We start from the raw sequence: 26,276 nt of genomic DNA, 5'->3' as shown, positions 1-26,276 counted from the left end.
TTACCTTTTGGACTTCAGACGTACCGGGTTTGATCTTGTTATTCCAACTCAGTAGGTACCTTCACTACTGGACTCCCTCAGGAACCTTGCTCCACGTCCACGACTCTCTGTATAGGATCCTTTCCTTAATACAGTATACCGTAACACCACCTGTGCCTCATATTTGTAACTTCTTTAACTGGTGCTTTTATTAAAAGTGAATTATGTTTGTTCCAATTTAAGGTATTGTATTGGAACAAGTCGAGATCTAGATTGGTCAGATAAAGTATGTTCCTCAAGGGTACAACAGCAGTGTGACATTTGAACTTCACAGCAGTCTTCCAGTTTTAAGTCCAGAACCCTAACTGCTTCTCTACAATGCTGCCCTGAAGACATAACACTAAAAACATAGTGTTTAAATGATATGCTTTTATATGCTGTATATCCTTACATTGTCCATTTCATTGCTTGTCCATATTGCCGCTTCCTTTCATTTGTATCCTTTCTTTCATTTTTTAAATGTGACACATTCTGTGTATTTTTAAATAAAATCTAAAATGGTGAATTAAAGTGATAAGAAATTACAAAAAGCTGAGACGCTTTACATTTAATGACAAGTACAGTGCAGCAGGCATTATCTCTAAAGTTGGAACAACACAATAGAAAAAATAGATTTTGGAAATGAAAGTAAATCTGTACATACAAATACTGCATTTCAGCTGTTAATGCAACATATATTCACATTATAAACCTGGTTCAGTAAAGTTTCTGTTCAGTGTAGTTGTAGTTTCTATTTGTTAAATAATAAAATATAATACAATTTAAAATTTTAAAATGCACTGAAGCAAGAGAGAGATGTTAAGTGCCTCATCATCAAAACTTAAAAGTTTTGCACAAAACACTATTTGTGGCCAGATTTGTTTTAAAATAATGATACGTGATGTCAAATTTCAGAAGATTAAAACCTTATGAACTTTTGTTTTTGAGTCATTTGCAATGTATTCATCTAAACGAATACAAACCTCAGAAACGTTGAGGAGAGAGAAGTCTTTGTGAGCTTTTTTGATATGGATTGATGGGGGCTTGAATAATTATTCTACTGGTGATCAAATGAGTAGGATGACTTGCACCATCTTATTTGTGACCTTTCCTACATTTTTAATAACCCATGCTATTGTGTTTAGCAGTTTCAGATAGAAGGAACACCACAAAATTCATTTTAGGGTCAGACTTATGTTTAAAATAAAAAATCAATTATCTTTGTTTTGCTTTTCAGGAGCTATAAAATGAAACTCTAACACAGGCATCCAAATGACTCCTTACAAAACTAGAAAATGCAGCCTTATACTGTATGATTCTGGGCTATGCAAATACTTTACTAAGAGTTCAGAATGTTTTTGACCAGCTGGTATGCTCCCTTTGTTTAATGACCTACAGTATATTATGAATTAAGGGCAATAAAAGGGCCTAGTATTTAAGTAACAAAATGCAATGATTTTATTGCACTTGTCACTGTCTAGAGTCTTCAGGCTCTTCTTACATGCTTGTCTCGCGCTCCACCACTTCCTCTTTATTGGATGTTCCAATGGGCGATACTTTCTGGTTGTGCATATTGTCCCCCTGTCCATTTGCGTTGCCATCATTCTTCCCATTTTTCTTTACTGTGTCTTGTCGGTGTCTTCTTGAGAGTTTGGCATACAGCGTACCCCACAGGATATATGATAGTGAGTACAGTCCATAAATCAGTCCAAGGTACACAACTCTGTAGGAACAGATGGCAGAACATTGATTTGGCACTGACCGAGTCCTTATCTCCTCTATCATGATCATCCTTTAGTTCCATTGAATGAAATACATTTTAATAATTGATAATGAGCCAACAAATTCTTAACATTTAAGTATACGGCTATTATTCCATGACCATTCATATGTACATGCAATACCAAGAAAAGGTTTGTGAACCCTGATCCATATTCTCATAGATTTAAGCCTTAAGCTTAATTAGATCTCCTAAGAGTCTTAAACATGGAGATAACCCATGTCTACAGGTTGCCATTTCAACTTAGCTCATTTGAGATAAACCTGCTGATTGGAAATCAGTGCTTGATCTATACCACAAAAATAATTTCTCATTGTAGTCAAACAGTTCATCATTTGACTTGACTGTCTAGAAAACATTCTTCCAGTAGTCTTGTGTATATTCCACATTATCTTTTGCAAACTGAGATGTTTTCTAATTACTGTAGAGTACCTACACCTTCCTAAGAACCAAACACTGCCATCCAACAAGCAGATCTACAACAGAATGGACTGGGAAGAATTTTCTTTCATTTTTGGAAAACCTTGGATTGGTCAAGTCACAGTCTTGGAAGAAAGATCTAAAATGTGAAAAAGGGGTTAACTGATTTCTTTCTGCAGAAAGACTTCTTGTGACACAACACATTCCATGCTTAAGCACTTTTGAGTTATGGCAGGGATGGGAGTTAACTGATAAGAGATTCCAATTGCAAGATAGAGACTCCCTAACTAAGGAAAGATAAAACCGGCCATTCAAAGTGGTCAAGATTTAGGGAATGTCGAAACACAGGTGACCTCCCCCCATTACCATGGTAACAATTAGCATCAGAGACAGTTGAAGTTTGCTAAATAAACTGGAAGTTCTGTACCTATATTCGGAACAATACTTTGATCTTATTGTTTCTTGCATACGATAAAGTCAGGTGTTTAAACTTCATCTCGGGATCCAGAACTTATTTGTCTATTACAACAGGCTTGACCTAAATCCCATAGAAATTTAATGGCAGTACCTGAAATGAGCTGTTCATACAACACTAATATCACAGACCTGAAGCAGTTCTGGAAGAACCTGAAATGGACCAAATGTCCTAAAAGTTGATATAAAAGAATAGTAAATAGTTACAGGAAATGTCTACTTGAAATCATTAATGTTCAAGGGAATGACATCAATTACAGAATCTAATGATTTCAAGTAGACATTTCCTGTAAAAATCTTGAAAAATGCCCCTTTTATCAAGAAAACAACACCTTCCCTCTATCAATTTATCTGAGGGTAGACTACGGTATATTAGTGCAGGTCACGCACTGTCTGGGGTTTTCACAACCACTAATTTCTATCCTGGTTAAATTGATTCAGCAAAACACAGTCTGCAAAAAACAAGCCAAGAATCAGGGAAACCAGATCCAAGATACATGGGGTAGTTATGTTCTGGCCATCTAATCACCAGTGAGCTTCATTGTACCACAATCTGAGTGACCTGACATAGCCCTAGATTGATCAAGTCCTGGAACCTCACTACCTTCCCTTCCTGTAAGCAATTCCTGATGTACCAACACTTGAGCAGGACAACTTATGTCCTCATGCTGCTTGTGTAACAAAAGATTACTGTGAAATAAGACCGTGACAGTTGTGTCAAGGACGTACTTCTTGCGAGACTTAAGCCCCATTGAACATTTGTGGGATGAGCTGGGAAAATGTGTGGCATCTAGGGTTCAGATACCAGTGACAACATGCAGGCTTGTCCAGTATTGTGGGAAATCCTTCATCAGGGGAGCAGGGCAGATTCGGTTTTATTGAGCTCAATAAGCAACGCATGCTGGGTCTGCCCCGCAGAACAGACATACTGCAAGGGGTTCCCAACACTTACATAGGTTCAGAAAGAAGTTTGTTTCACAATCTGAGTGATTGTCCTGTTTATGGGTGTTGGTCCTGTCTTTTGTTTTGTAGTCACTGGAGCAGCTAAAGCTAAAGTCAGCTTTATTGCATCTTAGCGTACCCTGTTGGCAAGTACAGCTTAATGCTCACTGGGAAGTGTTAATATGTGTCTCAGAAGCCATAGTTTTCCATGAACAGCCATGACTAAATCCCAGCTAGAGCAAAGCCACCCTGGTCACAGTTGCACTACAATTTGATTGCTCAAATAGCTCAAGTAGGCAGCTGCGTCAGGGTGCGTAGGCTGCAAAGGAACAAGTAAAGGTTTATTCTATACTGAAAAGAGATGAAAGGAAACAACGTTTCGGCTGTGGAGCCTTCTTCGGGTGACTTTTTTTTTCTTCTCTTTTCAGCATAGAATAAACCTTTACTTGTTCTTTTGAAATTGGATTGCTGAGTCTTGAGACAGGTCAGTCTATTACCATGGAAAGAGGAGATCTCCCTCTGCTTGCCAAAGATGAGGATACTAATAGGAAAAGCCGGATGAATTCCACATATATATATTCAGCTTTTAACGCCGCACATTCACCACATAAAAATGAAAAGCATTTTTTTCATTATCTGGTTCTTATACAGAAGATGCTAATTTTCTTTTATAAGGATTATAAATGTCACCTGAATGCATCTGAATCATATAGTCGGCAGGCCCCGCGACCCCCACACCGTTTGGAGCCCCACTTCAAACAGGTCCTGTCAATAAGAGCCCCAAAATATATAGGGGCAGGAATTCCACCTGAAAGCACATTAATAAAAGACAACTTTACATAAGCAAGTATTTACATTACTATAATATTACCTGGAAGAAGCTTATCACTCTGGAAATTGTCTTACCTATAACATTATTTACTCATTACTGTTAACAAAGCAAGAATGCCAATTAAAGAACTCTTATTCTGTAACCATAATATAAAAATCATGTGGTGAGAAAACCAAATTAATTATATTGAAACTAGTCTGTATTCAGAATCCTTTATGATGCAGGTAAAGAGAAGAAAAGAACACAACGTTTCAGCTTTGTTATCTATGCAGCAAATAGGGCATATACCGGAGTAATTCAGGTGAAGTACCTAAAGTTGTTAATGGGTGCAGCTTTTCAGCTGGGATTTAAGCCAGTTTAGAGTTTTAGAGGCCAAATTTTAGAGGTTGTACACTATTTCAAATACAGAACTTTGTCCTACCGCTGCAGGGGAATTAAACCTTGGTCTCTGTGACAGGAAGGAATAGGTACTACTATACTAACAAAGAAGAGCTTACAGTATACCCACACATATGATATATGTATTACTGTTCTGGTATACCCATTATCAGTCATTACAATTCATCACAGTTCTAGCATACTTCATTATTAATTCTCATCAGGCCCTGCACTGTTTCATCAGCCACACATTAGCTCAACGGCTTGTCTATTTTAATAAGATGTTTTAAAAGCCTCATCCACATGACCATTATTTCAACCAGGTGAGTTAAGACAATAAAGGGGAACAAATTCAAATTATGCCTCCACATTATCTGCATTGTAGTTTGGTGTAACTACTGAATTATTTAATAATCCTAATAATCTGTTCTTACCTAGAGTTCTTACAAACAAAATCTGGATTCCCAGGGCTAGTGATTTCAGTTCTGGCTTCATGGACCTTAAGAAAGCACAGTGAAAATGTATTAACAGATGAAGAATGATTAAATACGATTTATAAAATACTAAATGTACAACCATGAGCTTTCCACTCATTTAATTAATTAATTCACTTCAATTAATTATTGATATTATTTAAAAGTCAGGTCATAAATGCCTGAACTGATGTAATTATATGAAGTCAGTTCTCTAAACAGCAATACAGCACAACAAACCATAAACTCATTTTGAAATAATACATTACCTGAGCAGTATAATGTACCCAGGAGTGGCTCCACAGGCTGATATATATGCACCAATGACTGAAAATATCATGTAGTACTTAAACATGCTCTCACAGTCGTTTGGTCTGGGGCACTGTCCCAGGATAGCCGATGTGTTCTCAGACTGTAGAGGGCCAGCTTCAAGGCAGCTGCAGTTATGGAAAACCTAATGAAATTTAAACCCACACCACCAGAAAAGAAAGATATAGTAGATATATAGTACCATGCAGTGGGATATGTAAATATGGTATGCATGAACAATGTTCTAAAAATGTCTCATTATTACAAGTTAATCTAAAAGACTCCAGATCATTTTCCCTTTGCAGTCAATAATGGATCTGAAACCACATAGCCTAATGAAACCAATGAACTATAAATCTACCACAAAGAAGGAAAAAATTCAAGAGCTAAGAATTACGTTCACAGCTCGGTGCTAAGCACATAAATAAAATCAGCCACATTTAAAGTTCCTTAAAAGATTTCTTTCAAGCCATTAGCTCATGGCCCTGATATCCAAGAAGTAAGATACATGTTTTCACTACTGTTGTTACATTGCAATAGGTCAAAGTGGAGCTTGGATTCTACCTTGTCCTTAAATGAAGGGAGAGGAGAATCAGAATGCTAATATTGGTGAGAGATACTACAGTTCCTCCTGCCCGCGTGAGAAACCCATCTCCTTTCAAGGAACTGGTGGAAAACAAGAGGACCCATTCTTCCCCTGGTCATGGAGTTCAGGGAATCTTGCATGTGGCACATGCCTTTTGTCTATATTGCCTAATTTTTATGGTTAAATAGAATTGTACACCATGTACTGATAAGGCTAAGGTCAAGTTGTTAATAAATCCATCCTGAGAGTCCAGGCAGGGCTTTACTTTGGTTGAAATAAGAATGGAAAAAAAACTAACCAGCTGTTTCCCTGCCCCAGTTGATGTTTTGCACCCAGCAAGACAGGGAGATGCAAATGTCACACCATGATCAGCACAGACAGGATCCCAGATCTTCAGAGAGCAGGTGCATCCCAGGTTGCACTGGGACAACAGACTGTTCTCCTGGTATGACACTTGTTTCACTCTTAGATTGAACAAAATGGATATGATCATGAATCCACTGCAGTAATTCTCGTTTTAAATTCAATTTTTTTTTCTTTTTGGACCTCCATAAAATAACAATAACAATAACAAATTTGAAATGTTAAAGATTGATTATTTTGCAAGTTAATTTGAGATATATTAACTGAAGTGGCTGGTTAGAAATGATTAAATGAAAAATGATGACTAGAGCATTAGAACATACGTTGCTATGACATGAAAGTGCTTTTTTTTAGCTAAATCATTCATGCACAGTCATGTATTGCTTAAGGAAATGATCATTGACAGTGAAAGCCAACAGCAGAGATGTCAGTCATACCTGGATACATAAATCAAATATGAATGTGAGCACTTTGCTTTTCAGAGCTCACCACTAAAATAAACACTACAGTTTCTAAATTTGACTCTATTTTTACAAGTAGCACTAGTAACTTTATGACAATGTCTCATGTACAGCAGTAATTGAAAGGAAGCTACCGAATACGCCTTTCTAACAACTAAGTGTTAAAATATAAAACAAACTAGAAAAAAGCCCACCCAGGGTCTCCAAATACATTAGCCTAATAGAATAGTTTTTAGCTGAAACAAATAGCTAGCCTCCAGGGAAGAGGCAGATATCTCACCCTGTATTCAAAATGCAGGACTTTATAGAATAAGACCATAAGGTCTTGATGACACTCCATACAGTTTACACTGAACGTTAATGTTTATAGAATAACAGTGCTATACCCTTCATATGAGACTGTCAATCCAGCCACTTGTGTGTTCTCACAGCTCAGTCCATAATGTATTAGGAGGATGAGGAAGGATGTAAAGGATGCTCCAATTGTTATTCTTGCTGCACCAATCACACTCAGCTTGAACCTTTTCAGGATAAATCCACCAGTGATAATTCCAAGTGCAACAGCCGGCAAATTCAGGATGCCTGGAAAAAAAAGAGATTTAATGGCGTTGTCACATGAAATCTTAAAATATCCCTTTTAACATTTAAAATCCAAAAATATATATTTGTATTAATGTATTGTATGCGTTTCTTGTCTCCTGTTTTTCTGTATATAAAAGCATGACATGGATTGTGCTGCAGGCAAATGTAACAGATAGAGGATAAGACATTGTGTACAATAGTTTTTTTATGAACCTGAACTGTAAAAGATTGATCTATTTAAGGAGATTTTATCAGAGCAAGGAGAGGATTGTTTAATGAACAAATAACTTCATGATAAATACTGCTGCAATTATGTGGTGAGAAACATAGGGATTTTACAAGGCAATAAATCATTGCAAAAGCACAACATACCTATTAAGAAAATGGCCTTGGAGGCAGACTGACCATAGATCTGTTCCATATACTTGGGCTTAAAAGTAATCATTCCCATGAAACCGTTGACTTGGACTATGGACACACACAACAACAAGACAAACACAGAATTGCAGAAGAGCCGTTTCAATGAGGGCAGAAAATCTAGAGAGTAAAGAAATGGAAATGTTAAAATCACTATGAGAAGCACAAACAAACATAAATCTTCTAAATCCATCATATGTTTTCAGGTGTGTTGGATATCCTTTTCATTGAAAAAAAGCAGTAGAACCTATATGGGCTTTGAAACCGGTGTTAAATGGATAAGTCAATAAGTACAGCTGGTTTAACTGATTATTGTAAGAAATTAATTCAAATCCCAAATCAACTCTACATGGAACCTTGCATTGATGGCTGAAATGTAATTAATGAAATGCTTGTGATAGTAGAGAAGCACATGGCTGAAAGGAAATCAATGTGCTGATATCTCCATATTGTTGGTAATAAAACAATGCTCCATGTCAACAAAGACAGCTTCTAATGCTGATATAAATACTAGTGTAATTAGAGATACATCAGTGTTTTGAAACAGTGACTGATATTGAATGCTACTGAAAAAGACACACAAAAAGTAGTTATCCTGCACATCACAGCATGGCTGCGGTGAAAAAAATCACATCACAACATGTAGCAGAAGATGCAACGTTATCTAACAAGAAAAACAAAATAAGAAGGATTTACAAAAAAAAAAACAATGTGGCAGGTGTTAGTGACACTTCCTGTTTTTCTGTTTATAAAATAATGTTGACCATTTTCTTAAAAATAGTTGATTGATAAAAGTAAAGAGGATGTTGCACCTTTTTAATTTCCATTTCTCTCTTACTTGTAGAACCTCTATAACTGCAAAAATGTAAAAGGATGTTTACTAGATAAGAATGAGATGTCCAGAAATCCTGTTGTCTAAATACATTTTCAAAATCAATTCCTTCAGAATGATTTAGTTTTTGGCCTTTTATTAAACGTGGCTGTGAACTTGCCAGAGCTTGTTGTGCTAGTGACGATTAAAGTTAGGATTAGGAAAGACTGCATTACTGTTCATAAAGGCGAATTGTACTGCCGAAGGTAGCAGTAACTACTTGTTGTAAACTTGAGAAGATAATCTTTCATTTTGTTTCTTTTTTTTGTTTTAACTTTTAAAAGCCAAAAGCTAAAATGAGTTTTTTCAAAGAGAATGTTGTAAGTGAGATAAGACCTAGATAAATGTGTGATTATTTCAGTTAACAAAATTGAGTCATGATGTTAATGATAAACTGCAATGATTACAGTGAAAAGGTTGTGGGGCAGAAATGAAGAGAACTGATATAAAAAGCGTGCTAGACAAAGTCATTTTTCTGGAGGGATGTTGTTACTTTGTGATTATGCTCTGCAGTGCAGATAGGTGGTAAACGTGCACTTTCATTTTTTTATACTGAAAGATTCCCTCTAATGCCAAACCTGTGATTTGAGCATGAAGTGTTTTCAGAAACAAACTTTTTGCCGTGCTCACTCAAGTTATTTTGTGTACCCTGTTAATAAAGCTATGAGAACTCATAACTTCATGTGCTCATCCTTTTTTTACCCAGTGCATATGTATTCCATACGTAGAAATATGGATATCCCTTAATCCCTTTAAGAGTCAGGGTGAGATGTATAGTTTTTAGGGAATGATTTAATTAGCTGCCTGATTTGTATAGCCTTGTGTTTAACCATTTCATACCATTTAACGGAATTTTGAGTGATTATCTTTTTAGGGGCCTTCAGGAGGAGAAAAAGATAGCCCCATACTGTTAAACACTTACTCATTACTCTAATGCTATCATGCAGCATTGTCATCTCATGGGACCACTCGGACACTTGCCTTTAGCCATTTCAGAAATCTTGACAGCTTGTGGTTTCTCAGCGCTAGGTTCCCTTTTGATGTCCTGTATAAATGTGGCCTGTTCCGGCGACGGGCCGTTACTGCTCTTGGCCTTTCCCTGCTTCGGAAGGGATCTGGGCAGGAACCAGAATGGAATGCCAGCCAGGAGTGCCGCCACTCCAGTCACCAGGAACCCAAGCCACCAGGCCCCCACCCACCGAGAGTCCTTGGGGTGGATTGTCAAACTGTCTGTGGGGGGGAGGAGAGCATGCCCTTGAGTTACTGCTGATTTTCATCTTGATTAATTGACAAATTTGGGAAATCACAGATGTCGGTATGCACATACTGCTTGAGTTTAGAAGATTACATTTAATGTTCAAGTGAGCATGAATTCTACCACGTCCTTTGAATGTAAGCCGAACTTGAACTTAAAACTGCACTTGACTGTAGTTGTACTATTTGATAATCGCCATGTTATTTTGCACTGTTCGCCGTATTATTTTATAATACGTATTACTTCAGCACACACTTAAAAAGACAGACACCAGCTACTGGCAAACAAACAGAACACTGGCCAAAGTAAATGAGCAGCTTTCTCAGGACACAAGTTTTAGAAATGTAACAAAAAGAAAAATCACAGAAGTCACAGCACTGAAAAGTACTGCAAAGCAATCACTTATCTGTCTATACTGTATTTCGGACTGTATTTCTAAATATAAGGCTGCTAACAGATTAGCTAATAATGGATTTGAAGGAGTGTAAATGCTTGGTATTAGTTTTTCTAAAATGTTTTATTGCTAAACTGCAGTGTATTTTTCTTTTTCATTTTATTTAAATTTCATTATGTTAATTTTTTTTTGTTTTGAGCTTTAGGCAGCAGGGAATTTGTAACTTTCAATATATTGCAATATTATTATGTATCAAAATATTCCCAAAATAATAAATTCCTTACACTAAGAAAATTCCACGTGCTCCCCTGTAGGAACATAAGTTACAAATAAAATTTGGTCATTCAGACCATCTAGACTATCTGATATTTAAGAGCTAACTGATCCAAAGTGTTCAGTAATTAAAAAAAAAAGCCAAGGTATCTGCATCAACAACAAGGCTAGATGGCTTGTTCCGGATTCCAATAGCTTGTTAATTGGTGATGCAGAATGAAGGTGAAAAATACATACCTAAGTCAACAGATCCAATGTCCACATACATCTTGGCACAAAGGGATCCCAGGAGAAACCCAAACATGGGACCCATTATTCCAACTGTCTGCACACAAGCTGCAAAAAACAGCCAATTCAAATTTTATTGTATAAGGGCTCCTCAATTACTTTACAATGACAGTCTATCTTGTGTATAAAGGGAAAACATGTTTTTGGTAATTAAATATGTGAGAGAATGAGCAGTTAACAGAAACAGAGTGAAATAAAATATCTGTGTTTCAATAAATAACAAGACTTCTTATGACCAAAAAGGAGTTACATTGCTAAAAGGAGAACTATAATGCTATTGTCCGTTTTGTTATGAGACCACAGTCCCACCTGTCCATGGTAGTAAAATATACTGTATCAGGTGGCTGGCCTTTTACAAATATGGTCAAGAACACTGTAGGTGCACATTAGGATTCAGGTTTTGCTTGTGATGAAGGGTATGCAAACAGGAAACAGGTGTTTGTGTGGAAAAATGTCTTCAGGAGTGGCCAAGTAAATGTCTAAAATGAACATTAACCTGGGTTCCAAACCCAGGAAGGCATGATTATGGGAACCTGCTCTCATTGCAATGAACTCAAAATATCCATGTTACCCATGTTACACGACATTACCCACAGTGCAATACAGGGTCCAACAAAATGTGCATGGTGAAGTTATCTTGCAGCCAATGGCATTTGGTGCTGATGCTAGTAGCTTGGCTATGCCTTCAGTATGAATAAATGCATTGCCTTGGAATCTTTTGTAATGCTTATTGATGCACCCTCTGGTATTTGTAAATATTTACTATTTATACATTTTTTTTTCACTTAGCAAGGTATGTGTGTTACTTACCAATGTAGAAAGCGGTGTTTTCTTCCTGAGAAAAGTCATCCAAATAAGATAATCCTAAAGGCATAATGGGGGTTTCTCCAATACCTCTTAGCATATTACCCAGGAAAACATAAATCCACATAGATGAACCAACCTCTTGCTCACACTCTACAGGAAAACAGAAGAAACAGGCATTGGAGCTCGGGAAACTTTTCAGTAATGACATTGCTGAATCCTTTAAAAGTTTTTAATTGGTCACATGTTTTCTACTGCACTTTAATTGATATGCTATGGTTTCTGTTTGCTATGAGAATTTCCCACCCTTCTTTTATGACAATACCTAACGTCATCTAAGTTATTTTATATTCTGGCATGAGAAATAAAAGTATACATGTCATATTAATGTTAAAATAATACTTTTACAAAATTATTGAGTTGTGAAACATATATTAAGTTAATACTTTTTGCACTGTATAAAAAAGAAATAGAGTGACACAGTACACAGTGGAAGTTTACACATTCTTTTAAAATTTCTTCACTGTGAAATATTAAAAGATTCTACCGCTTGAAAAATGTTTAAGGGTGCTTTAAAGATAATACAGCCATTATATAAATCAGTTTCATAAAAATGAATAATTAATAATCAGTATACTCTAAGTGAACTCAGGGTTTTGTTAGCACAATTAGGGAGGTAATTAAAACAAGGTACTTAATTAATTTGGTAACAAGTAAAGATGAACAAGTTTGGGCAGCCCTGTTCTATTCAGAGAATTCTTGTGAGTGTTCTATTCTTGTGAGTTTGTGTACCACACAGGTTAGCTGACATAGATCGTGCCCTGATCAAAAGAGATTTCAGAGGAGCTCAGAAAAAAGAGTCAGTCAGGGGAGGGTTACAAAAGTTTTTTTAAACTTTTGAGGTGCCATCCATCCAATTTGAGATGGACAGAAAGCATTCAAGAGAACACTTTCAACTCTCCCAAAAAGCAACTCAGAAAATCATCCAGGAAGTCATAGATAAACCCGGAATGACATCTAAGGATCTGCAGTGGCTAATGTCAGTATTCATTTCTCAACCATCAGGCTGAATAGGAATGGTGTTCATGGGAAGATAGCCAGGAAGAAACTGTCACTTTAATTAAAAGAACATCACTTCCCACCTTAGGTTCATACAAAGAGCACCGTGATGATACACCAGACTACTGGAAGAATGTTCGCTGGACACACAAGTTGTTTAATACAATGAGTTATGTTTTGCGTGGCAAAAACCTAATACTGCCTTGCACTGAAAATAACTCATCTGGGCTGTCAAGCATGGTGATAGAAGCTGGTTTGTGGGCTACTTTGCTGTTTTGCTTTCATCATTGACAGAGCCATAAATTTCACAATTTATCAGCAATTATTGTAGGAGAATTCCAGACCATCCTTTAGTCAGCTGAAGCTGAAAAAAGCTGAAAGTGGGTCAAGTAGCAAGACGATGATCCTAAATGTTTCTACAGATACTGTATACAACAGAATGGCTGAAGAAGAAGAAATCACATCTGGGATCAAAGTCCAGACCTCCTGTAAAACCCATTAAAATACTGTGACAGGACCTGAAGCAAGTTAATCATACAAGGAAACCCTCAAATGCCACTGACTGGAGGCAGTTCTGTAAGGACGGATGCACCAAAATTCATATAAGAGAAGTCAAGAGATTTATATACAATCCCAGTAAACAGCTAGTTGATGCTATACTTGTTCACACTGGGATATTTACTCATTTTGTAAAATAATCCAAATATAACTTATGTTTGTGTTATACATTTAATTAAATTATATTCAAGATAATAATGTATATTAGATAAGATCATTCATAACATAAGAGGTTTAGAAATGCAACAATGCTATGCTATATGTTTAAATACTCTATTGCTGTAATTTAGCCAGTGATATCTGGATGACTTAGATTGATTTAAGAAATATATTTGTCCATATGACATACAACATATGGTGGAAATATGATCCACTTTGATCGAGCAATATAAAGTTTGTACCTGCTTTTGGACCGTCAGGAGAGCTGGTATCCTTTATAGTATTACTTTGGTTGGCAAGGCAAGGAGATGTGTTCACAGTTAAATTGGAAGAATGTTCAATGGATGTTTCGTACTGATAACTGTTGGAAAAAATAATAATAATAGCTGTTGAAGATTTTGCTGCTGTTGTGGAATAGACAAATCAATCTTCAAGTGGAACAATGGGACTACCCAGGAGACAAAGCAACATACATTTTATATTATATATTTTATACGAGTAATGTCTTCAGTTTTAGTTACACTGAATTTGATGTAAGAGAAGGTTAATGTGGTTAAGTCTCTCAGTAGACAGCTATCATAAGAACATTAATTATCTTGGAAGGATCTGTAATTGTTTCATGATAACAGCATGATAATAGTTTCTAGATATGGAGGATATGATTGAATAGAATTATGGAATAACCTTCCATAACATATAATCGATGTTACGGAAGGTATTATTAAACAGTTCTTGCCAGATCCAGGTACTCCCTCCTTTTACCATTGTAAATGGCATGAGCTGTCTGCTTAAAAGTTATGCTGGATAAACTATTTTAAATTAATTTAATAAACTTCACTCATTGTGAAATATAGTCCTTGTTCTAGTTTTTCTCAATAGAGGTTTATTCAATTTTTAAGAGGGACAACAACATTCGAGAATTAGATTGCTTAGTGAATTTTTGGATTACTTTGTGGAGTAGGTTTGGCCCACCTCCTTAATGGCCAGCCTCCTTGCCATTTGATGAGGAGGCTCAAACTCCAAAAGTAAGAAAAATAAATCTCAAAACCATCAGTTCAGAAACAAAAATGGTAGGAAGGAAGGTGATGATTGAATGATTATTTCAAAAGCTGTAGAAAAGCTTGCTTCAACACTTTGGGGTTGGAATAGACGTATGCGTGGTACTGTATGCTACTGTAGATCAGTGACCACGTGTCTTAATTAGACGGTCAGGGATACCACGGGGAGCTGCTGGGGAGGCAGAGCTGATGATTACTGAAAATTCGCCTGAGTTTCCAGATTGTGTCCAAAGTTTCCCATAGGTGAAAGAAAAAACAGCTACAAGATGCTATAAAGCTTTTCTTGTTATCAAAAAGGGCTGGTGAAGGAGGCATCTTGGGCACCTTGGGAAATGCAGAGCTGGAGATAACCGAGAAGAGGTCCATAAGGACTAAGATATGATTGTATTTTAAAATAGAAAATATTGGTGCCCAAATGAAAGAACTGTAATCCACTCAGCTAAACCTTGTAGATGCAAAGAGTTTTTGCAGTAACATATAATGGAGGAAAGGCTTAAGATGGGATATCAGTTCAATGGGAATGATGGAAAACATTTCTGTGTGGAGCTGAGTGGGCAAGGTGTGATTCCTGATAAAATGTATCTCGGGCCATCTGAGGGTAATGTCAAAAAGGACATATTCACAGGAAGATGAGATCCGAATAAGGAGGATTTGGGGAGGGATTTGGATTGGAATCTGGAATCTTGAACGCCTGAAACTGAAAATGAGAAAACTCATCAGCCATAGTATTCAAATAGCTTGGGAGGTTAGCTGTGGTGATTAAGAATTAATGACTAATGGAAAGCAGAAGGTCCTGGGGGTGATAGTAGTGGCAGTCCAGGGGTTCTTTAAGTGGACAGGTGACTTGCTGTGTGCTCGGTGATGTCATGAATGCAGTTCATTAATGATGGGGTTTGAATGAGAAACTGTGGGTGAAGTTTCCTTGGAGTAGCTGAACAGGGGCAGATCTGGAGGTGAGAGAGAGGATTTATATCCAGGGATGAAGCAGGCTGAGAATCTGCAAATGGCAAGACAGCAGGGGGAGATTAAATAGGAGGCAGTTTGTGAAATCCCGCAGATTCTTCCTCAAGCTGAAAAAGCAGATCATCATAACAGCAGATCCAGAGCTAAATGGGACAAAGATAATGTAGATGAAAGCAGAGTTTCTCTCCTTCTGTATTGCAAATATAAGTTGAGTCGGGGCTTTCCTTCTGTCTTCATAGTTGTATTGTTGGGTTTTAAGTTGAAATGAGACACACGATCTTTTTAGTTTTTTTCAAAGGGGCACAGTCCAAGAGTTGTTATAGTCGAGGCGAATGTAAAGGGAGGTATTTGTGTTTGGTATATATAGGTAATTTCTGTAATGATTGATTGAGGAACAGCTGTGAGTGATTAACCTGTCATTGATATCCCTCCTAAACTTCAAGTAATAACTTCCATTAAAAAATGAAAAACACTGGTTCCTAATATTAAAAACAAAATTTGACTATGAACTGAAATAACCATATTATTGTTTAATATACATACAGATGTCTGAAGGGATATATGCTTCACTGTGATTGTATATCCTGGGTGAGGTGCTACTTACTGTCCCATGAAGAAATGAGGAAGTGCAGTACAGAAGGAGCCCAGAGCCATCAGCAGACAGCCTGCACCAATCAGCCTGGGACGATGGAGCTTGGCACCAAAGTAACTCACAAAGGCTATGACCAGTAGATTACCTGCAACAGCAAACACAAAGGAACAGTGCTGTCTCTTCGATTATTCCATTTTCGCAATTCACTTTTTTATTAAATCCGTTGCATCAAACAAAATGTGTTTTTTTTTTCAGGAGCAAAATATATCAGAACTCATTACCCATTTCAAAGCTCCCATCTATCACTCCTATCAGAGAGCTGGGGATGTCAAAGCGTCTCTCTATCTGCGTGATTGAGCTCTTCATATAGCTTCCTTGAAAAGCTTTGGCAAAGTAGACAAAAGACAGGGATACTAGGAACATCTGTGGAAAAAAACAGAAGAAGGTCATTGGAACTTTCATCCGAAGTGCGGCATTACACAGGGGTGTGTTCAGTGTGGAGTCAGAGCCCTGGATTAAGGATGACACGTTAGCAACCACATCTGACCTAGCTAATTAGCTGTGGGGGCCATTTAAGACACACGGAGCACCTCCCCGGAGGGAAGAGCACACCCCAACAGGGGGACAACCTTCCCGCAACAGTCCCAGTGGGGATTGTGACGAGAGCGTTTGAGACCAAGTTTTTCCTTTGTTTTATTTTCTTTTTCTCCTTTCCTGTCCCGCCATGTACAGTATCTCAAACTGGGAAAGATTGAGCTCTTTTGTTTTGGTCTCATGTTCATTTTCTTCCAGTCTGGATCCCACTAAATAGGGATAATCCAGACTAGATACCGCTGTCCTAACTAGTTCTTTTTCCCCAGGCTGGACCTTGCTAAATAGGGACAGTCCAGCCTGGATACCGCTGTGCAAAACAGCACATTTTTCTTTTTCCTTTTTGTTTTTCCCTTTTTTCGATTTTCGCCAACCTCACACCAGTGCCTCCACCCCCTCAGATGGAGCGTCGACTTTTACTGGCGTCCACCTCAGCTCCTCCCACTCCCACACTGTCACAGAAGGTCATCACACAAGACTAGACTGTGTGTGAGAGAGTGTGCTTGTGGATGTCTGCTACGTTTAATTGTCTTAAACTTAAATCTTACTTTCTTTGTTTTCGGCAGGGAGAAGTACGTAATAGCTCTATGGTAACACAGAAGAAGATGGCATAGGTATCAGGCATGATGAGATAAGACAGAGCCCGTCAGATGAAAAGATATTGGAAATGTTTTAAAATATTTTATATCAGTTTTACGTAGTCTAAATGTCTAGATAAATTCTAATTACTCAAATTAATATACAGTAATAAATGCAAATGAGAGGAGGATATTAGGTCAGTCTTGCTCATTCAAGAGTTTTCTCAGTTGACCTGGATGCTGCTGGAAGGAGCCTGGAGTTTAGGCATCTTTCTCCCAGATGCCTTAAACTATCGGTTTAAAGGCAACTTTCCTAATCTCTGTCCTCAATTTAATTTTCCATTTAAAAATACTACCCAGGTTTGATGAATTATGGAAGAAAAGACAAGCCCACCCATCCCATTAAGAGACATTGTATTTCTCCCCCCTCCATCCTTTTAAAAACATACATGTTAAATTTGTACTTTTTCTAAAAGCCATTTTATTTGCATTTTACGAAGATGCTGACTATATGCCGTCGCATCATCCAGGTGGGGCTGCACACTGGTGGTGGTGGAGGGGATCCCCATTACCTGTAAAGCGCTTTGAGTGGAGTGTCCAGAAAAGCGCTATATAAGTGTAAGCAATTATTATTAGTATTTTAATTTTTCAAATTGTTTTCACATTCACAGAATTTCATTAAAATGTTTTGTCAAGTCTTTTTACTATTTGGATTGAGCTTTTACAAGTATTTTGGTTTTGAAAATGATTTTTTAATTTAATAAATAAATGTATAAATTAAATAAATCATAAATGAAAATGCTAAATTATATATTTTTTTTTAATAATAAAAATTGGATCACTTCGTTTTTATTTTGACCTATCACTTCCTTTTCAAATGTATAATCTTTTGTAAAATAATGCACTGCCATAGAATTTATTTTTGACAGAGGGGAGGCATGGTGAAAATATGACAGGTCATGGGAGGCACGGACCCAAACTGTTTGGGAACCCCTGGTATAGAGTATAGCTCTTGATATCTGCCTGGATTCCTTTGCAATTGTCAATATTAAACTGCACTTTTCAAGTGTCTGCCAAATCCATTTCTCTAAGTCTTTGTGAGACCCCTGCTACCGTTCTGTTGTTTCCATTCCAGTTATCTGTGTATCTGCAGATGTAACTAGTTAATGAAGTACAGTATATCACCATTCAATTTGATGATATACAGTACATCAGGAAATGCCACAGGCCAAAAATGATACTAAAATAGGAGGTTTATTGAACACTGTTAGTAGCTGAAATTCAAAAAGGTTTAGTTACAGCTCAAGACTTGGCAAGTACCTGGCAGAAGATGCTTAGTGTAGACAAGTGCAGGGTAAAAAGATTAAAAAATAAATGCAAAATAGGAAATACAGACTTAGTAAAGGATACTTATGCAAAATACTTAAGTATTTGTTTGCATACAGTCTACATACTATCATTTAGTAGACAATGCTTTGGAAACAATTAAAAGGCAGACAAAATATTATAGTGATAATGCATGATATAGTGCAATAAAATATTATATAGTCAAAAGAGCAGACTTTAAATTAAGGGGTGCTGTGTTAAAATATTGGAGATGTTTAGAAATGCAACAATGTTTAAAATGTTGTGTATAATTATAGTCAGCATGTGATAAAAAAAAAGATACTGGGGCTCTGAAATCAGTCCAGAAAGAGCAAACTCTCCATACTGACAGACATAAAGAACTGAATCTTTTAGTACTGAACACGAGGGGACCTCATACAAATCTTCACAATCCTCCTAGCCTGACAACACCACGTGGTGGACAGAATAAACCATAAAACACAAACCAGAGGGCATAAGAGGCATACAGTTAGTGCATTTAATTGAAAATAATAGGCATATCTTTACACAAAGGGTTGTAGGAGAAAGGAACAAGCTACCCAGCAATGTCATTGAAGTCTATACCTTGGCTTTCTTCAAAAAATGCCTGGATGAGATCCTTCATTCAATTAGCTGCTAACTACCAAATGGGCTAGGTGCGCTACATGTCCTCTTGTGTGTAACAATTCTTATGTCTATTAAAATGACATTATTTTTTATTTGTCCTTCTGATTTACATTTTCTGATAATTAAACTTGCTTGACCAGTTTACAAATGTTTGGCCTATAGTTTCCACTTTCGTTATTAAGGTCAGATCTACATTTCATGGATTAGTATGCTTTTCTCCTCTTCCAGCTCATTAATGTTATTTTCAAAGCACAGATTCCAATGATGGGCTCTTTGAGAAAGGACAAAACACCAATGTCAAAACATTCATGTCAGGTGTGCATAGCATAATCCTAATTACACGCAAATGTGTTGAATAAAATTTAAACAGATTAAGATTCTGCAATTCTACAAATTCAGAAATGAAAATTTTGTGGATCTGCATTAAAACCAGTTTAATATAATAATAATTGCTTACACTTATATAGCGCTTTTCTGGACACTCCACTCAAAGCGCTTTATAGGTAATGGGGACTCTCCTCCACCACCACCAATGTGCAGCATCCACCTGGATGATGCGACAGCAGCCATAGTGCACCAGAACGCTCACCACACACCAGCTATTAGTGGGGAGAAGAACAGAGTTATGAAGCCAATTCATAGATGGGGATTATAAGGAGGCCATGATTGGTAAGGGCCAATGGGAAATTTGGCCAGAACACCGGGGTTACACCCCTTATCTTTTCGAGAAACACCCTGGGATTTTTAATGACCACAGAGAGTCAGGACCTCGGTTTTACGTCTCATCCGAAGGACGGCGCCTGTTTACAGTATAGTGTCCCCGTCACTATAATGGGGCACAGACCGCAGGGTGAGCACCCCCTGCTGTCCCCACTAACACCTCTTCCAGCAGCAACCTTAGTTTTTCCCAGGAGGTCTCCCATCCAGGCACTGACCAGGCTTACACCTGCTGAGCTTCAGTGGGTTGCCAGTTGTGAGTTGCAGGGTTAAATGGTGATATGGCCATCTATCATCAATTTAATATCTAAGTCTTGAACAAATGAGCTGTGAGAAAAATATTAATATAAACTCAGCACAGAGTGGGCAAAAGGTCGCACGCGCCAGATCTATAACTCTGCAAGAACTCCCTGCTCAGTGAACTGTGATTGAACATTGGTGTTTACTTAAACCTAAATAATCAGCTGTAGGGCAGAGGCTATCCCTCCTGTCTATTTGCTGTCCTGTAACCTTCACTGATAGCAGCAAATAACTAAAGAAATACTGGACAGGAACGCAGCATACTGATAAGCAAAGTTAATCATTAAAAATGAAATAGTAGAGGGATATAGATCCCACTTTAAACAAATGATCAATGATTATGGTTATATTTCCCAAGAAGATTTTTGCTCATGGAATGAACTCCAAAACACCATGTGGCAACTGGGAACATGTCCGATTAAACATCATGATTGTGAAAGTTATTAGGATTTCTGTTTTTATTTAGTTTTTTTTGTGTACATTACATCCCAAATAAAAGCTCACAAAGAGGATGTTTACCGAGCACTTAGGTATAGTGATATTTGGCTTAACCCATTTGGCTGAGGCCAGAACGTTGGGCATACAATAAGGGAGCTGTGACCTCCATATATAGAAAGGAATTACCCAAGAGGTAGGTGTAAAGCTTTGGATGGGCTAGAAAAGGAATGCATGACTTTAAATTTGAGAAATGACATTGGTAATGATTGTGATTTCGGACAGCTGGGCCAAAAGTGTCTTGTTATCCTCAACCCTCATTATGTTAAGGTGAGAATTTCCATTAAATTAGCTCAGAATTAAAGAATTCCATTGACTGTGTACTGATTTTTTTTTGACATAATGAGAAAATGACAGATTTTTGAGAGATATCATAAATAAGAAATGAGAAGTACACCACCTCTGTCACCTTTACTATGGTACTATACTTTTGTAATAAGGTTTATTCTAAAACATAAGGCCAATATTCAAGGATCAAAGGTAAAATCATTCCACTGTGCAAAGCTCTTCACCTGTAGGGGCTACTAGCATTACCTTACACAGTAAGAACACATCCTAGTGCCTTAATTAAATGTGCTGTTGGGTTAAACATCCAGTCTACAAAGTTGTGTGCCCTGCTCCAACACATCCGGTACAGTAACTGTTGATTCACAAAAGCAAAGGGCTACTCTTCACCTCCCCTATGACACAATATATCAACAGTCTACTGCTCGTATTGCTCACATCCAAAGACCAAGAAATCCATCCTGAACAAACATACTTGGCAACACACATTAACACAAGAGTACTCAGCTACTACAGCTACTTCTGTTATTTTTGTCAAAGTATGTGACTGCTTTAAATGAAACAAACAAGAACTTAAAAAAATGCCTCTCTTGTGGCAAATGCACCAACCAAAACCTTCACCAACCTTGAGTTTGGAGCAGCAGGGCTCTCTTTCCATTTGTGACTCCGGCAGCTTTTTGGCATTGACCCCCATGATGACTGATGTGATCTAGATCTATGAGAAAAAAAAACCGTTTGGTTCCCAAACTTGAATCTGGGATGTATAGATGTGAGGATACAGAGGAGACAACGCTTTAGGAAAAAGACTAGTTACATGGTGTTTGGAAACAAAGTAAGTCACAACAAACAAATAAAAATGATAAAGACAAATGTGCGAGTCAAAATTTCTAATCAGGGAAACAGAATGCAAAAAAGCAATAACTACAGAAAACACATGCAGTGAAGGATACATGTTTTCCAAGAACCATTTAATGTTTGTTGTGTTTTATTCCGATTTACTAGTTTCTTAACATTTTTTAAAACTTAAATTTTACGTTACATTAAATGATTTCTTGGATGTTCAGATTCTGTGAATTTTAGTTGCAGGAAAGAGCTGGAATGATTGTTAACATTTATCCATAGTTCAATAATATCTATAATATACGTATGTGCCCCACACAGAGGTTTATTTCTAAAGTTATTTTAATCTTGGATTTAGAAATGTAAAACAGAAAAAGAAAAATTCAAAAGGACAACCTTTTTACCTGTGATCCAGCAAGGAAAGTTCACAGTAATAAACTCTTCAGCTTTTATAAGAAATGTTAGTATTTGTTCAAAGCCTTATCTTTAAGACATGATGATAACACACTAATGAGTAACCTAGTACCCGATTCTTTCTGATAATGTTTTCACAGTATAACATTTGACCACTAAATGAAACAATTGGGGGCAGAAGAGAGGGATTAATTAAAAATGTTGTTATTATTGTCCCTTTGGGAGAAATTCTGCACATTAAACTGTACAGAATAAATTTTCTATTGAGTATTTCCTGTAAGATTACAGTATATATGTAAGTGACTAGATTTACCAAAAAAATCTTTTACAAAAAGGTTGGAGTTTTTTTGTTTCAAAATAAAGAATGTCAAAGATGATGCTGTTTGCAGTTTTTGTCTTTTTTACTGTTCTTCTCTCAGGCACCTTGTATAAATGTTAACAGTAAATAACAAAAGTTTGTAGAACATATAAGAAACATGGAGGTATTAGTCAAGATCAAAGATGTAATTCCAAATTAAGGACGTCATCAGCTGCAACATAGTTTTTGATGCCTAATATTGGTTTTAAGTATCTTAATTCAAAGACATATCTATTAAACATCCACAGTACGCTATCAATATATCTAAAACATAGTACTATTTTACAAACACAAAAGAAAAACTATACTACAGATGTTTTTCTCCAAATCCTCTTAAGAAAAAAAAAATCATTTAAAAAAAGTGATGTTAGTGAAACTGAATCTTACCTTCATACCAGTAACTTGCAAAGCCCAATTTGTAACTTTATATTTTTTCATATTTAACCTCCCTTTACATGTTTTGCATACAGTATGTGTGCTTGAGCTTTGAGCTCTACTCGGTGAAATGCCATGCCTTGTGAGATGGTTTATTGAAATAGAACATTGAAAAGGATGATTGCAATTATTTAATTTTCAGTTACTGTAATTAATATCTAAATGTAAATTAGATTGGGAGGCCCTTGTAGAAGATGACCATGTTGGCTCCAAAACAGGACTTGTTTTGACCCAGAGCTGGAATAAGGAACCATGCAGCAGGGACCAGGTATGTATTGTTAAGCCAGCATTCCTAGTTTTAAGGGTATGTTCTACACTGGCAGGCTGAAAAAATGAAACATTTTTAGACTTGAACAGCGAAGACACCAGTACGTAGGGACCAGATTCAAGTATTCGAATTCCTCAAAGGATTTTACAAAGCCAACCCAGTGGATATCTTCAGAATCAACGGTGACATACAAACCGCAGAACACAAATGCAAAGCAAGTGGAAGTGCACTGATAACTGACAACAGGAGGCACTTCTTTATACATAGGGTTTGCACAAAGGGCTGTGTGGGCATAAAACACGCTTCCCAGTCATGTTGTGAAAATGTAAACCCTGGTATTTTTCTGGAAATGGAGAGATGATTGCCTCTGATTACTTAGCTACTAATTACCAAACTAATTACCAGGCTAGATAGGCCAGTCATAACTGTTCTTATGTTTTAATAACAATGCATATGTTTTGCCACATTTGGATATGGGGAAGATTCCAAGAGTGACAATTGCTTTTTAAATGGAAGTATGTGGCAGTAAAATAAACACAAAAGTCAAACATAAAAATGCAAAACACTACCAGCAGCCAAGCAAGATAGATGAACCACATAGACTGCTTTCATTTGTAACCTGTCTTGTGTTCTTATTTTCACTCACTGAACAGCCTGTGTCTGTCATACGTCTTTACAATAGGGATGGAATGACTGCACAGACACTTTCTGCTATGTTATACAGTAGATGGGGTTTGGAAAATTAAAGCATTATAGTTATTGTGAATTATTTGCAATGTGTTAGGTGTGGTGTAGTGGTGAGCATTGTTGCATCACTGTGCTGGGGCCCTGGGTTCAATTCCTAGGGTGCTATTTGTGTGGAGTTTTAGAGATAGGGGGTGTCTTTATTATCCCTGGGGGGGCAAGTTGTTTTACAGCAGCAGTGTTGGTGTACAGATGGACAGGAAAAAAACGACAGGAGTAACAATATACGTATTTACTTAGAAGAAGGTCAAGTGTTAATAATAATAACAATAATAATAATAATACTATAATACAATATGGCAATAATGATAATTATTATTATCATTATTATATAGTAATAATTTGTTATTATTAATTATGTGGCTACAGGTATGAATGAGAACTTGAATCTGTTGGTTTTGGAGTTGGGGAGTCGGTATCTGTGTTTTGATGGGAATAACTGGAAGTTATTAACGAAGGGCTGTGAAGAATCATCGCAGACGGATTTTGCTTTACCGAAAACACGTGAATGATAGATGGAAGAGAAGGCTGGAAGATCAGCACCCAGTTTGTTCTTGCTTCTCAGATTCAGGTTGCCAAACCAGCAGATCAGGGCAAAAGTTAGAACAGATTCAAGGAAGGACCAGTAGAACAAAATCAACAATGAATCATCAACCTTAAAATATTTAAGCTTCCTTAAGAAAAAAAAGACGCTGTTGACCTTTTCTGAGGATCAGGTCAATATTGTCTTCAAAATTAATCTTGGAGTCCAGAACAGTCCTCAAGTACTTGTATTGTTCTACTATCTCCACCGAATCTCCCCCGATGTAGGTTAGGGTGGGAGTGTGTTATTGTTTTCCTGAAGTCAATTACCATGTCTTTGGTCTCAGACACATTTAGCTTGAGGAAGTTTTGTTCACACCAGGTGGCAAAGTCATCAACGACTGGTCCGCGGCTCCACCTGTTGGCCTGTAGCAGGCTAACAATGACAGAGTCGTCAGCAAATTTGATTAGGTGTCTTGAGTGGTGATAGCTCTTGCAATCCTTTGTGTATGGCACAAAGAGTAAGGGAGACAATACACACCCTTGGAGGACCCAGTAGAGGAATGCTTCTGGTTAGATAAAACATTGTTGACTCTCACCCTCTGGGTTCTGTCTATGTTCTGTTTCCCCATGTCTGTGTGGGTTTCCTCTGGGAGCTCGTTTCCTCCCACTTTCCAAAGACATGCTGGTAGGTTAATTGGCTTCTAGGAATAGTGGTCTTAGTGTGGGTTTTTGTCTTTGTGCGCTCTGTGATAGACTGGCATCCCATCCAGGGTGTATCCCAACTTGTGCCACAGACGATAGGCTAGACCACCATGGCTCTGAATGGGCTAAGTGGTCAATCCTCACTTTGTGTCTGTTTCTTGCCAAAATAAGCTCTGGAGCCCCCCGATCCTGAATTGCGTTGAGAGGTAAGGAAATGAATGGATAGATAAAACTAGACAGTTAACTAATAATCTATTCAATCGTGAATTGGCAAAAAATATTCGGAGTCAGTAACTGGAAATGTAAGGATTTTTAATTTTGTGACTACCACTTTTTTTGTAGATCTATGCAGCCCATAACACTAATTCTGGCGGTTTTGTAGACTATTTGAGCTTCAAATAGAGCAGATGCTGTTCTAAGCTCTGCATAGTTTATCTGAAGTTCATTCTCATTGTTAAAGTTATTATTACTATCCATGCAGGTAGCTGCGTCAGCATGCATAGGTTGCAAAGGAACAAGTAAATGTTTATTCCATCCTGAAAAGAGAAGAAAAGTAACTACATTTCGGCTGTGGAGCCTTCTTCGGGTGTGAAGAAGGCTCCCGAAGAAGGCTCCACAGCCGAAACATTGTTTTTCTTCTCTTTTCAGCATGGAATAAACCTTTACTTGTTCCTTATTACTATCCATTTTTAAGAGGCTTTTGCTCCGTTGCAAATCCTACTC

At 37.2% G+C, this 26,276-nt stretch overlaps 1 protein-coding gene across 3 annotated transcripts; it reads right to left on the bottom strand.

The window, feature by feature from the left end:
- Positions 1-571: 571 nt before the first annotated feature.
- Positions 572-22,553, bottom strand: LOC148655277 (solute carrier organic anion transporter family member 1C1-like). Of its 3 annotated transcripts, none has more exons than XM_088645705.1 (15): positions 22,504-22,553; positions 21,893-21,982; positions 16,591-16,732; positions 16,322-16,454; positions 13,939-14,057; positions 11,927-12,073; positions 11,066-11,164; positions 9,888-10,136; positions 7,991-8,155; positions 7,423-7,618; positions 6,511-6,676; positions 5,587-5,771; positions 5,279-5,343; positions 4,325-4,442; positions 572-1,741 (listed from the first exon to the last, which is right to left on the bottom strand). In XM_088645705.1, exons 2-15 carry the CDS (start codon positions 21,959-21,961, stop codon positions 1,516-1,518), a joined length of 2,079 nt encoding a protein of 692 aa, XP_088501831.1. In that variant the 5' UTR covers positions 21,962-21,982; positions 22,504-22,553; the 3' UTR covers positions 572-1,515. The 3 variants fall into 3 exon arrangements, with proteins under 3 accessions (XP_088501831.1, XP_088501832.1, XP_088501833.1); XM_088645706.1 differs by having other exon boundaries at positions 22,512-22,536; XM_088645707.1 differs by lacking the exon at positions 22,504-22,553 and adding an exon at positions 19,928-20,069 and having other exon boundaries at positions 21,893-21,988.
- Between the last annotated feature and the right edge of the window lie 3,723 nt (positions 22,554-26,276).

This window comes from Lepisosteus platostomus, chromosome 9, assembly GCF_059453375.1.
Source record: "Lepisosteus platostomus isolate fLepPlt1 chromosome 9, fLepPlt1.hap1, whole genome shotgun sequence".
In the NCBI taxonomy this organism is placed as follows: Eukaryota; Metazoa; Chordata; class Actinopteri; order Semionotiformes; family Lepisosteidae; genus Lepisosteus; species Lepisosteus platostomus.
Note: the sequence above shows the minus strand (reverse complement) of the source record. Positions and strands in the feature narration are given on the sequence as shown.